Genomic DNA, 14,548 nt, shown 5'->3' on the forward strand with positions numbered 1-14,548 from the left:
TGAATTCAACAACATATCAAAAAATAATTCACCATGACCAAGTGGGATTCATACCAGGTATGCGGGGTGGTTCAACATTAGAAAAACAATTCATATACTCCATCATATAAATAAAACGAAAGACAAGAATCACATGACATTATCAATTGATGCAGAAAAGGCATTTGACAAAGTTCAACACTCATTCATGATAAAAACTCTCAGCAAAATAGGAACAGAAGGAAAATTCCTCAACATAATAGAGGACATTTACACAAAGTCAACAGCCAACATCATCCTAAATGGAGAGAGCCTGAAAGCATTCCCACTGAGATTTAGAACCAGACAAGGATGCCCTTTATCACCACTGTTATTCAAAATTGTGCTGGAGGTCCTAGACAGAGCAATTAGGCTAGATAAAGAAATAAAGGGCATCCAGATTGGCAAGAAGAAGCAAAAGTATCTCTATTTGCAGATGACAGGATCTTATACACAGAAAACCCCTAAGGAATCTTCAAGAAAACTACTGAAACTAATAGAGTTCAGCAGAGTATCAGGATACAAGAGAAACACAAAAATCTGTTGGATTCCTCTACACCAACAAAAAGAACATCGAAGAGGAAATCATCAAATCAATACCATTTACAGTAGCCCCAAGAAGATAAAATATTTAGGAATAAATCTTACCAGAGATGTAAAAGACTTAAGAAAGAAAACTACAAGACACTACTGCAAAAAACCAAAAGAGACCTACATAGGCAGAAAAACATACCTTGCTCATGGATAGGAAAGATTTAACATTGTAGGTAAGTAAAGCATTACCAAAAAAGAACAAAGTTGGAGGCCTCACTCTACCTGATTTTAGAACCTATTACACTGCCGCAGTAGTCAAAACAGCCTGGTACTGGTACAACAGATACATACACTAATAGAACCGAATTGAGAATCGAGACATAAATCCATCCACATATGAGCAGTTGATATTTGACAAAGGCTCCAAATCAGTTAAATGGGGGAAAAGACAGTCTGTTTAACAAATGGTGCTGGCACAACTGGATATCCATCTCCAAAAAATGAAATAAGACCCATACCTCACACCATGCACAAAAACTAACTCAAAATGGATCAAAGACCTAAATATAAAATCTAAAATGATAAAGATCATGGAAGAAAAAATAGGGGGAACGCTAGAAGCCCTAACACATGGCATAAACAGTATACAAAACATTACTAACAATGCAGAAGAGAAACCAGGTAACTGGGAGCTCCTAAAAATCAAACACCTATGCTCATCAAAAGACTTCATCAAAAGAGTAAAAAGACTACCTACAGACTGGGAAAAAGTTTTTAGCTATGACATTTCTGATGTGCGCCAGATCTCTAAAATCTACATGATACTGCAAAAACTCAACTACAAAAAAAGACAAATAACCCAATTAACAAATGGGCAAAATATATAAACAGACACTTCGCTAAAGAAGACATTTAGGTAGCTAACAAGATACATGAGGAAATGCTCACAATCATTAGCCATTAGAGAAATGCAAATCAAAACTACAATGAGATTCCATCCCACTCCAACAAGGCCGGCATTAATCCAAAAAACACAAAATAATAAATGTTGGAGAGGTTGTGGAGAGACTTGAACACTTATACACTGTTGGTGGGAATGTAAAATGGTACAACCACTTCGGAAATCGGTTTGGCACTTCCTTAAAAAGCTAGAAACTGAACTACCATACGATCCAGCAATCTCACTCCTTGGAATATTAGAGAAATAAGAGCCTTTACACAAACAGGTATATGTACACCCATGTTCACTGTAGCACTGTTTACATTAGCAGAAAGACGGAAGAAACCAAGGTGCCCATCAACGGATGAATGGATAAATAAACTATGGTATATTCACACAGTGGAATACTATGCATCAATAAAGAACAGTGATGAATCTGTGAAACATTTCATAACCTGGAGGAATCTGGAAGGCATTATGCTGAGTGAAATTGGTCAGCTGCAAAAGGACAAATAATCTATAAGACCACTATTATAAGAACTCGAGAAATAGTTTGAACAGAGAAGAAAATATTCTTTGATGGTTACGAGAGGGGGGAGGGAGGCAGGGAAAGTGGTATTCACTAATTAATTAGACAGTAGATAAGAACAACTTTAAGTGACAGGAAAGACAACACACAATACAGGAGAGGTCAGCATAACTGGACTAAACCAAAAGCAAAGAAGTTTCCTGACTAAACTGAATGCTTTGAATGCCAGCGTAGCAGGGGCAGGGGCTTGGGGACCATGGTTTCAGGAGACATCTAAGTCAATTGGCATAATAAAACTTATTAAGGAAACATTTTGCATTCCACTTTGGAGAATGGCATTTGGGGTTTTAAATGCTAACAAGCGACCATCTAAGATGCATCAATTGGTCTCAACCCATATGGAGCAAAGAAGAATGAAGAACACCAAGGACACAAGGTATTTACGAGCCCAAGAGACAGAAAGGGCCACATAAACCAGAGACTACATCAGCCTGAAACCAGAAGAACGAGATGGTGCCTGGCTACAACCAATGCCTGCCCTGACAGGGAAAACAACAGAGAACCCGAGGGAGCAGGAGAGCAGTGGGGTGCAGACCCCAAATTCTCATAAAAAGAGCAGACTTAATGATCTGACTAAAGCCAGAAGGACCCCGGTGGTCATGGCCCCCAGACCTTCTTTTAGCCCAAGACAGGAACCACTCCCAAAGCCAACTCTTCAGACAGGGATTGGACTGGACATAGGAATACAAAAAGATGCTGGTGAAGAATGAGCTTCTTGAATCAAGTAGACACTTGAGACTATGTTGGCATCTCCTATCTGGAGGGGAGATGAGGGCAGAGGGGATCAGAAGGTGGCAAAATGGACATGAAAAGAGATTGGAGGGAAGGGTGGGCTGTCTCATTAGGGGGAGAGCAGTTAAGAGTATATAGCAAGGTGTATATAAGTTTTTGTATGAAAGACTGACTAGATTTGTAAACTTTCACTAAAAGCACAAAAATTAAAAGCATTAAAAAAAAAAAATCAAAAACATGTGCGTGTTTCCGGGGGCGGCGGGGGGGGTGGGAATCCATTTATCTCAGCACAAACAGGACATCTTTGTATCAGTCTGATGGGGGTTTTGGCAAAATGGCTGGGAAATGCTGATCTGATTCACCGAAACATAGCTTGGTTCTCCATTTGTTTCTTTTGTATCATTGTCTGCTCTTTGTCTTTTTTTTCCTCTCATTTTTTTTTTTTTTTTTTACTGTGCTTTAGGTCAATGTTTATAGCACAAATTAGTTTCTCATTCAAGAAACTATACACAAATTGTTTTGTGACAGTGGTTGTAAATCCTGCAATGTATTAGCACTCTCCCTTTTTCCATTTACACCTCTGGTCCCTGGTGTCCATTTGCTGGTTTTCTTGTCCCTTCCTGCCTTCTTGTCTTTGCTTTTGGGCAGGTGTTGCCCATTTGGTCTCCTGTACTTGACTGAACTAAGAAGCACGTTTCTCACATGTGTTACTGTTTGTTTTATAAGTCTGTCTAATTTTTGGCTGAAAGGTGGACTTCAGGAGTACCTTCTGTTCTGAGTTAGCCGGGTGTCTGAGGTCCACAATCATGGGGGCTCCTCCAGTCTCTGTCAGATCAGTAAGTCTGGTCTTTTTTTTTTTATGAATTTCAATTTTGTTCTACATTTGTCTCCCACTCTGTCTGGGACTCTCTTTGTGATCCCTTTCAAAGTAGTCTGTGGTGGTAGTTGGCAGCATCTAGTTCTTCTGGGCTCAGGCTGATGGAAGCTGTGGTTCATGTGGTCCATTAGTCCTTTGAACTAATATTTTCCTGTGTCTTTGGTTTTCTTCACTCTGCTCTGCTCTGGACAGGATGGGACCAATAGAGGCATCTTAGATGCCTACTCACAAGCTTTTAAGACCCCAGATGCTGCTCACCAAATTAGGATGTATAACATTTTCTTTATGAACTATGTTATGCCAATTGACCTAGATGTCACCCTGGACCATGGACCCTAGTCCTCAGCCCCAGTAACTCAGTCCCTCAAGGTGTCTGGATGTGTCTAGGAAGCTTCGATGACTTTGCTTCGATCAAGTTGTGCTGACTTTCCCTATGCTATGTATTGTCTTTCCCTTCACCAAAGTTAACACTTGTCTATCTAGTTAGTGATTTCCCCTCCCTACCCCTCCCCGCCATTGTAACCATCAAATACTGTTTCATTCTTTGTGTAAACCTTTTCTTGGATTTTTATAATAGTGGTCTCATACAATATTTGTCCTTTTGTGATTGACTTATTCCACTCACCATAGTGCCCTCCAGATTCATCCAAGTTGTGAAATGTTTTGCAAATTCATCACTGTTCTTTTTCATTGCATAGTATTCCATTGTGTGCATGTACCATAATTTGTTTATCCATTCATCTGTTGAGGGGCACTTAGGTTTTTTCCATCTTTTTGCTATTGTAAATAATGCTGTAATGAAGACGGGTGTGCATATGTCTATTCTTGTGGTGGTTCTTATTTCTCTAAGATGCATTCCTAAGAGTGGGACTGCTGGATCACATGGTATTTCTATTTCTAACCTTTTAAGGAGATGCCATATCATTTTTCATAAAATGGTTGTACTATTTTATATTTTCCACCAGCAGTTCATAAGAGTTCCAATATCCCTGCAACCTCTCCAACATTTGTTATTTTCTGTTTTTTTGATTAGTGCCCGTAATGTCAGGGTGAGATGGTATCTGATTATAGTTTTGATTTGCATTTCTCTAATGGCTAATGACCATAAGCATTTCCTCATCGTGTCTGTTAGCTGCCTGAATGTCTTCTTTGATGAGTGTCTGTTCACATCCTTTGCCCATTTTTTAATTGGAGTATTTGTCTTTTTGTTATTGAGGTGTTGAAGTACTCTATAGATTTTAGAGATAAGACTGTTGTCAGTTGTCATGGCCAAAAATTTTTTCCCAGTTGGTAGGTTCTCTTTTTATTCTTTTGGTGAAGTCTTTTGATGAATCTAAGTGTTTCGTTTTTAGGAGCTTTCAGTTTTTTTTTTTTTTTTTCAGTTATCTAGTTTCTCTTCTGGTGTTTGTGCATTGTTAGTTATGATTTGTATTGAATTTATGCCATGTATTAAGGCACCTAGCATTGTCCCTATTATTTCTTCCATGATCTTTATCATTTTAGGTTTTCTATTTAGATCTTTGATCTTTGTATTTTTTGTTGACTCCTTTTTCTTTTCCCACTTTCTAAGTATATGAATGACTTACGGTCTTGTCCTTAAGTCCTTTAGTCTTCTCTATACTCTTTTTCCCTCAAACATCTCACCCACTTTCTAATGATTAATTTTTAGTTAATCCTAAATCTATAGCTTCAGGTCTTTGTCAAGATTTCTGAACTTTCATTTCCATCATTTGGATTTACAATCATCACCATGAGTACAGACAAAGTGTCTTGCAGGGCAGAAATTAATGGTGTTCTACATCCATCCAGCTAACTGGGTAGGACCAATACTCAAAGTACAAAAATCAGGGGGCCATGTATGTTATAACTTTGAAGAACAGCACAAGATCTGACCCTCCAAAATATCTCCACAACAGACAGTCTTGCCTTGGGATGCACAAAATTTAATGCTGATAAATGGGAATTAAAGAAAAATATCGAGCCTGGGCCTTGGCTTAAGTACAGTATTTCTGGGGCAGGCCCTTAGAGGGGGCTTTGGGAAGCCACGAGGTGGCTTGGTATCTTTGAGCACTTAAGGTAGACAAGATTAAAGAGAAAAGAACAGAAAGGTGGTAAAAAAGAATACTTTGTCCCCTCCCCAATTTTTTCCAAGACAAATGTCTCAAGAACATCTTCTTCAACCCAGAATTCACCTGCCAGTTGAACAGGATTAATGGCAGAGAGTCCAGGAACTGTCCTTATTCAGTCTGACTAGACTCCACTCAACTGTTTGGTATAAAAGTACTTTCCATGCTATTTGTATGCTACTGCTTTATTAACTATTCACTTAAATAACTGAAATGGAAAGGGGTGGGGGTTGGCATGGAAAGCTACAGTAGCATTACAAAACAGCTTATTTATATGCAGCAGTTTCTTGGAGCTCTCCTTTCATCTTCTAAGAAATAAAAAAGTACCTGCCTGAAATTCAGGAGAATTGGGCTGCCTGCCCAGTTCTGACACTCATTTTTCGTGATTTTTGGTAGACAAGATATTTAACCTCATTTGGCCTCAGTTTCCTTAACTGTAGAATGATCTTTGATCAGATGATTCTTAAGTCCCTTCCAGCACTAAAATTCCTTAAATGCCAGCAGTGCAAGCCCTCATCTTCCACGGAATAGTTCTGTGGCTGTAGGCAAGTCTCTTAATACTCTGTGCCTTTATTTAACCTTAGGAGTTTTCAGATACTACTGTGGATTTAGCTTCAGTGCTCACCGCGGGGATACAATGCCATCACTAATCTGTTAGCAGTACAACAGACAGTGTATTTACTGAATTGCTGAATTCTATCTGCTGTATTTTGTGGTCAGGAAAATGAGAAGCACTCTATTATCTACTGGAGAAAATTTCCGGGATGAATACATTTGTGGAATTGTTCTTTCTGACTCTAAAAATTTTCCTAGGAAGAGAAACACCATTTAAGGGTATCAGAATTGAACATAGCAATTCTCCGACAAGCTTTTTTTGGTGTTTCCTGTATCTGCCCACATAGAGTTTCAGGGAATCATTACATCTGACCTACAATATAAATAATAGAGACAATAAGAGGGTAAATGTGATTGAGCTATTTAAAAGTGAAGATTACAGCCGCCGTTTCATTTTACTGCCTGCACCAAAGGCACCAGAATAAGTATATGTGAAATGATGTCAACCAGAGTTCGTGACAGCTATAATTACGTAACTTCACTTCCATTCTCAATGACTGATAGTCTATTGTGTGGTTTAGTTTATACTAGAAGTTATTTTTTCAATGAAAATAAACTTCACCTTTTTATGCAAATGAGTTTGTATTTTTCTCTAAGAAAAATAAACAGAAGCAAGAAACCCCATTTTTACAGTTTGCTTTGGTAGTAATAACTTGCTTCTGAGTTCTTAGTAAATATGTCTAGTTCACAGTGAAAAAACTATGCGGAATAAAATATATAACATTTTATTTAGTAACTCTTAGAACTTAGTCAAGAAAATGAGGTGCATTTAATGTTGCTCTTTATCCTTTTGACCAGTGGTTCTCAATCAGGGGTGATTTTGTTCCCCAGTGGACATCTGACATGTCTGGAGACATTTCTGGTTGTGGTAACTTGGTGGGGGGAGGCACTACTGGCATCTAGTGGGTGGAAGCCAGGGACGCCGCTAAACATCCCGCATTGCACAGTAAAGCAAAGAAATCTCAATAGTGCCGAGATTGAGAAGCCCTGATTTAGATAAAATCAGAGTAACCAAAGACCGTTTTAAAATAAAGGTAAGGTCAAACAAGAGGACTAAGTTTTGGCAGCTTTCCTTTCCTTAGAGAAGAACCAGGGTTTAAGTGCCACAAGGCTGTACCACAATGGGTGGTGTGTCTAATGGTAGTTGTTTCTGGGTGGCTGTATAATCACACTAGACCTTGACACAGATTTCACTTGTGGAAAAGGAAGTCCTAAGAACTATACTGACTTCAAGGATTTATAAATCTTTTTCCATAGGCTAACTGTAACAAAGGGGGATTTTTTTTTTTTTTTAAACTCTCATGTCCCAAGAAGTATATTTTATTATTTTGGAGACAGTTGAGAATTATGGTGACTCTGCTTATTCCTTCATCTCAAGAGAGAAACATTGGGAGCAGGCAACTTGGCAAAGCAAAAAGTCAAGAGCTAATTATAGTCCAGCAGCTATGAATAGAGAGTGAAAAGCGTATCCAGAAAATCCATAATGGTGTGATTTAAATAATATTTTTGAAAGTATGATACACATGCATTTTGCAAATATTTTCAGTTTTTTAAATTCATCTGTAATGCATGTGTTTGAAAGTAATTTAAACATTTCTCTAAATACTTTAGTATTTATATTTCAGCTGGATTGTAAATTTCAGTACATGTGACTGGCAATATCATCGTAGAGGTAGATTCTATGGGAACAAAATACAATCAAATTTCATATACTATTTTTTTTTTAGTATAAAACAATAAAAATCATAACTTGGCTTTATGACAAAGAGGAAGAAGTAAAATTTAAAGTTGAGATTGAATATAAAAAAAACAATGGGAAGGCAGCTAGAAATGGGAAAAATAGAAATGGTCTGTGGTGACATTATGGCCTTGGAATGGCTGTCCCAATGTCAATCTGAAATGCTACAGCTCCAGTATTTAAAGGAGTAACTGAGAAAGAAACAGCATAGAAGAGAGCAGAACTAAGTAAGGAGTAAACCAGAACTAAAGAAAAAAAAAAAACCCAAGCCAGTGCCGTTGAGATGCTGACTCATAGCGACCCTACAGGACAGAACAGAACTGCCCCATAGGGTTTCCAAGGAGTGGCTGGTAGATTCCAACTGCTGACCTTTTGCTTAGCAGCTGTAGCTCTTAACCATTGCACCACCAGAGAAAACTCAGACCACATTTACATTGAGAGATTCAACTGAAACTGGTAATAAGGCTTCAATTTACTCCAACCTCAAAATCGAAGTAATAAATAACAAGGCTTAGTAGTTTCCCTTACCTTATTGCTTTCTTCCGTGAATATTGCCTGTTTATTTCTTGCTGGTTCTTTTAATAGGTCAATACAATAATCATGGAAGTCTTCCATATTCGGATGTATCTTTAAAACGTCTCCCTGCTGTACAAAGCAATGGTTAGTGAGAATCTGGGCCAAGAAAGTTAGAGGAACAGTGCCATACAATAACCACTTGGAAGAAAACGAAGACCACTTGCAAACTTTCAGCAAATGTATGCTTCGAGAGACTGATGTACTCCCATGCTGTGATTTATAAAATTATCTCTCCAGCTCAGCATTCCCCCCATCCTGTCCCATTTCTTTGATAAAATTCATTGCCAGTAAAAATCGGTTGTTTAAAGCCCCAGCAGGGAAAAAAAAATAGTTCTTACAATAGGATGCTGTTTCAGAAGCATTCTCTGGAGAAAAGAATTTTTGCGCATGGGAGTTTAAACCATTAGGAGAGACTGGGAAGCAGTAAAGAAGTAGAAATGATTTAAAATCTCTGATGGAGAAGAAAGCAGGAAATCTAGAGAATTTACACAAGTAAAAGATTTGGGAGAGTCTTAAAAAGAAAAAGGAAATATCACTAAGATAAAGAAAAAAGTTGAGAACAAAGACTGCTTCATGTGGGTGGTGATATTCTGCACCTTCATTTCATGGGACTCAGTTTTAACCATGGAGGGAGAGGGGGAATCAGTGGGAGGCCTCAGAAGATTTTGTAAAGGTGAAAGACCCGCGGGTACCATAAGTGACGAAACATACTACTTTAGGGTGGTGATGATACCCCAACAGAAGATTCTCTATTCCATCTGGAACACACATGGTCATTAGATGGGTTTTGTCCCTTGAAGTTCACACACTGCACTGGCTCAGAGGATTCAGGGAGACAACACCCTACTAAGGAGATTCGGCTTTTAGAATCAACTCTAAAGCTAAACTGGTTTGTATTACTGGATAAGTCACTCTGCTTTAGCATGTACTTTATAACGAATTCCAAAATGGCAGCTGTTGTGGGAAAAAAGCCACTAGATTTAATTGAAGATCTAAGTTCAAAAGCATTTTACCTGCTGTGAACTTGTTCCTTTCCCTTTAATATAAACAACACATGTCTTATATCCATCTGAAGGTTATTTGGAAGATCATGGAAATAATACACGTAAAATTCTTTTGTAAATCTCAAATTGATATACAAATGGAAAGGCATATTATCATAATTTCAGCCTTGCTAGAGATTTCTGGGCCCACTTTTTAATAACCCCTGCAAAAGAGAGCCATAGCATCAACCTCAAAAACATAAAGGTCAGACGTTTATGCTTTTCATACAAACATCTATAAAGTGACAAGCTATTATTCTGACTGAAACTCATAAGGGCAATGTTGATGCTTATTTCTCTTACCAGAGAGGCCCTTTCTCACAACTACACTCACTCAAATCAAACATTTTTAGCTATTCAGTGATTCTTCTTCTCTGTAGCAGTCCTTTGGACATTTACTACGAATGCCAAAAGCCTTTCTGGAGAATCTGCTTTAGGCAAAGCATGGTGTTAAATGTTATGGAGGACTCTACACTGAACAGATCATAGCGCTTCCTAAAGTTTAATCAAGTAGGGCGGTTGGGATGGTAATGGTAGTTATATGTGATGGCTATGGTAAGAGAGAACACAAAGTGCTACGGGAGATCAGAGAGGAAGTGGTATAATTGAGGGTGGATTTATGAAAAAGGCAGTATTTAGGTGTGACTCTGAAAGATGGTGAGATTTTGATAAACACAGACAGAAGGTCATGTACTGAAAGTAAAGATTAAGAAGCAGGGAATGACTAGCAGACCAGTTGGACAGGAGCCTGCAATGAATGCAGAGGAACAGTTGTTTGGAAAGGTATCAAATTAACCTGAGAACATCAAAAGGCCCAAGTCTAAACTTTATCTGGTAAGCAGTGAAGTGTTTTGAATGCAAAAATGCTGCCAGCAGAACTGTATTAGGAAGGGCAGTGTAGCTGGAGTGTATATATATGAGGTTCCTGAATAGTGCAAAAGAGAATCAAAGTGGTGGACTGAGAATGAGAAAGATAGGGTACGATCCTAATTACTGGGGATGTAGAGTGGATAGGAAATAGAAAGTGAGGAGAGGGAGACAACTCTTTCAGGAAGAACAGTCACAGGGGAGACGGGATATGACCTGGAGAGAGTAGATTTTACTTTATTAGGAGAGACCTTAGTTAAAGATATATAATATAAATAGGAGGGATGTTGTAGGTAAGGGAAAGTAAAGATTCAGAGAAAGCAGTGATTTTTAGTCTGGGTATCAGCAGAACAAACAGGTCCTCGGGGGGAGGCTGAAGTGGGGAGAAAATGATAAATGTTGAAAAAGATAATATAAGGTATACGGTACAGATGGCATTACAATTATAAAACATTTATGGAAAGCAATTTAACAAATATGTTAGAAACATTAACAACTTCATATCCTTTTACCCAAATATACTTTGGAGAATTTATCCATAGGAAAGAATACAAGAGAAAGAAAAAAACTATATCCACAAAGATGTTCACTGTAGTGTTATTTAAAATGAGAAAAGATAGATGGCAGAAGTAAATATAATTCTGCTCTGAACTGAAATTGACCTCACGATGCCTCAATAACAAAAACCACAATAATTACGAGCGTCATCATCATTGCATTCACCTAGGGGCTGCTATTTCCTTCATTTTACAGACCAAGAAGCTGAGTCTAGGAGATTAAGTAATTTTACTCAAGGTCACAAATTAATTATTTGGAGAGTTGGTATCCCAAGGCAGCTGGTTTTCCTCTAAAGCCTGTGTTCTTAATTACCTTACTATTCTCCCCATCTTAAATAACCAGTTCTCACAGATGGTTGTAAAAACAGCATTAATCAAACCAGTTTTTGACATGACATAGACAAAACAATATATTTCTCTTTTAACTGGTTGTTCCCTAGACACAGACATGCGCATGTCTTCTCTGTATTTTTACCATCGATTTTTTATTCAATTGAAGAAACGATTAGTTTAATATTTCCATGAAGCTAAATGTTCCATGAATATAATACCTGAATATTAGTTTTATTTTCTCTGGGGCCACAATTTGGGGGGCAGGGCAGGAACCTTACATCTATCATTTGCAACCAAAAACATAAGGCTACTTAATATAGACTGTACTCTGGTTTTAAAGGCACATGATTATCTTTTAGGATGTGATTCATGAAAATGTAAAGGAGACACTTAATTGTGTTTAGCCCTTATTCCCCGCAACATTTTTCTCTGCAGTGATAGAAAAGCAGAATTAATTATCAGAAACACCCATATAATTATGTCAGAAAGCTGTGAAACAAATGTGCACATTACATCCCTTGAGAATTTCTATTAGAACATCTTCACATTAGAAGACACTTGATCAACACATTTTTATTTATATCCCTCAAAAATATTCTGGAAAGAAGAAGGTACCTCCAGTTTTTCTCCAAGCTCTGTGAGAGACCCACATAATTCAGTAACAGATTCAAGAACCTCTTTGTGTTTTGCTACTAGTTTCTCAGCGTATTTCTTCCCTTCTTCTAAACCTAGAAGAGAAGGGATAAAACTATTTTTAAAGGTCAAATCCTTAGCAGATATTTTAAAAATCCAGACATTAACTCATATCTCCCACTTCTGGTGTAAGAGCTGGTAGATACTAAGTGTTTAATAAATATTTGCTGAACATATAAATAAAGACTTTTTTGGGAAAAATCAGGTATTCTAGAAGTGATTACATTTGCCGTACCATGTCACTCTTATGGAACCTACACAATATTGGCATATTAATATTCTTAAATCTCAATTCTAATCAAGTTTTCTCTTGTTCAGAACATTCAGTGGTTTTCCACTGCCTAGAAAAGAATAAATTTCTCAGGATGGTATTCAAGGTCCCCCATAATATGGCTTCACCCTGGCTTTCCTATGTAAGTAACCCTAATTCCGTCACGTATTGTATCTCTGGGCAAACTAAACCAGTAAATCTTCCACAAAATCTCCACAACCACGACTATTCTTTCCTACTCTGGGAATGCCCTCCTCACTACATATTTGCTGTCAAAATCCTTCCTACTCTTCAAGGTCTACCTCCTTTACCAACACCTTTGTGAAAATGTTCTTAATTTTTCCCAGTTGGGTTTTATCACTCCTTGTTGGAATGACAACAAAAAATAACTACCATGTATTGAGTAAAACAAAACAAAAAAACAAACCCGTTGCTGTCGAGGTGATTCCAACTCATAGCAATCCTATAGGACATAGGAAAACTGCCCCATAGGGTTTCCAAGGAGCGGCTAATGGATTCAGACTGCTTACCTTTAGGTCAGCAGTCAAGCTCTTAACCACTGTGCCACCAGTGCTTCATGTATTCACTAGTGCTTATTATTTGCCTATGGCTAAACACTTTATATGTATTATGTAATGTAAACCTCATGTAGCTTCTATTACTATCCACATTTTACAAACAAGAAACTTTAGGCTTGAAACAGGTTAACTTACTGAGTAGGGATTTGAACCCAGGACTGCCTGACTTCACAACCTAGGCCAAGCTGTATTACACATTTTAAACTTTCCACTGCATTTAACGTATCAGGAGTTCTTACCCTAGGATGTGATTTCTTGAAGGTAAGAACTAGGTCTTATTCACTTTATATCAACCACAGCACCTAGTACATAGTTAAGTACTCAATTTTTTTTTTAAGGTAAACTTATTTGAATTAAAATTCAGGGTTCAATAAAGCTTGAATGGCCTGCAAGAGTTGATATAATATTCCTAAAGTGCCTTATTTGATGCTATTTTTTTTTTAAATGCATAGCTTCTATACTGAACAGATGAAGGTTCAGGTCATTCATTTACTCATTCATTATTCATTCAGTGATTCATTCATTCATCAAATATTTGCTAAGTACTTAGTACAGGCCATGAAGCAGTAAACTAATGGGCAAAATCTCTTCTCTCATGAAGCTTACACTCTGGTAAGGAAAGACAGACAATAGACAAATAACTATATATCAGTGGGTGGTTAAGGGCCAGGAAGACAGACAAAACAGGAATATGGGATAGTGCATGATAGAAAGGAACATAACTTTTATGGGCCTGTGTGAGTACTCACCATGTGCTAGAACTGAATAGGCACTGAGACACAGTGATACAAATCACTGGTCTTGCTCTCATGGAGTAATGGTCAGTAGACAAGAGAAAAGACGATTATACTACAGTTTGAAAAGTACAAATAATAGACAGAAATACACAACACTATGGGAACAGAGTGCTTCCAAAAGTTTTTAGTGCACTGAAACCGTAACTAAAGTAAAAAGGAGATGTAACATTAGTTTTCATCAAATTTTTAATCTATATTTTATTTTTTTTATGTTTCTTTTTCCTTTGGAAAATCATAAGAAATTTATTCTCGATAATTTAATATTAGGCAGTACAGTATATATTGTTCTATGAAATTTTTATGGCTATCCATGAACACTGATTCATGTTACAAGAGATGATATCTAGCTGACAGCAGCTGTGGGCAGCCAAGTGAAGCATTTGTACCACCTGTTCCTGTTTTTTTTCTGGGCTAGATTTGCTTGCTCACTGGGTATTACTCTTGGTCTCATAGGAATGGTATCAGGGAATTCACAGAGCTTACTCCTAAGAGCCCTCAAGGACTGTCATCACTTAGGGGCATTTTTTTTTTTTTTAATTGTGCTTTAGGTGAAAGTTTACAGCTCAAGTTAATCTCTCATTCAAAAATTTATACACATACTGTTTTGTGACATTGGCTGCAATCCCCACAATGTGACAGCACACCCCTTCTTTCCACCCAGGGT

The 14,548-nt window shown here is 37.6% G+C and overlaps 1 protein-coding gene across 2 annotated transcripts in view; it reads right to left on the reverse strand.

The window, feature by feature from the left end:
- The window catches only part of CCDC141 (coiled-coil domain containing 141), a 233,348-nt gene that overhangs the window by 12,007 nt on the left and 206,793 nt on the right, over positions 1–14,548 (reverse strand). For both annotated transcript variants that reach the window (XM_049887559.1, XM_049887558.1), the window contains 2 exons: positions 12,161–12,273; positions 8,698–8,814 (listed from right to left, as the gene is read on the reverse strand). In XM_049887559.1, the coding sequence (XP_049743516.1) occupies positions 8,698–8,814; positions 12,161–12,273 (230 nt within the window). The remainder of the gene's footprint in view (positions 1–8,697; positions 8,815–12,160; positions 12,274–14,548) is intronic.

This window comes from Elephas maximus, chromosome 6 (genome assembly GCF_024166365.1).
Source record: "Elephas maximus indicus isolate mEleMax1 chromosome 6, mEleMax1 primary haplotype, whole genome shotgun sequence".
In the NCBI taxonomy this organism is placed as follows: domain Eukaryota; kingdom Metazoa; phylum Chordata; class Mammalia; order Proboscidea; family Elephantidae; genus Elephas; species Elephas maximus.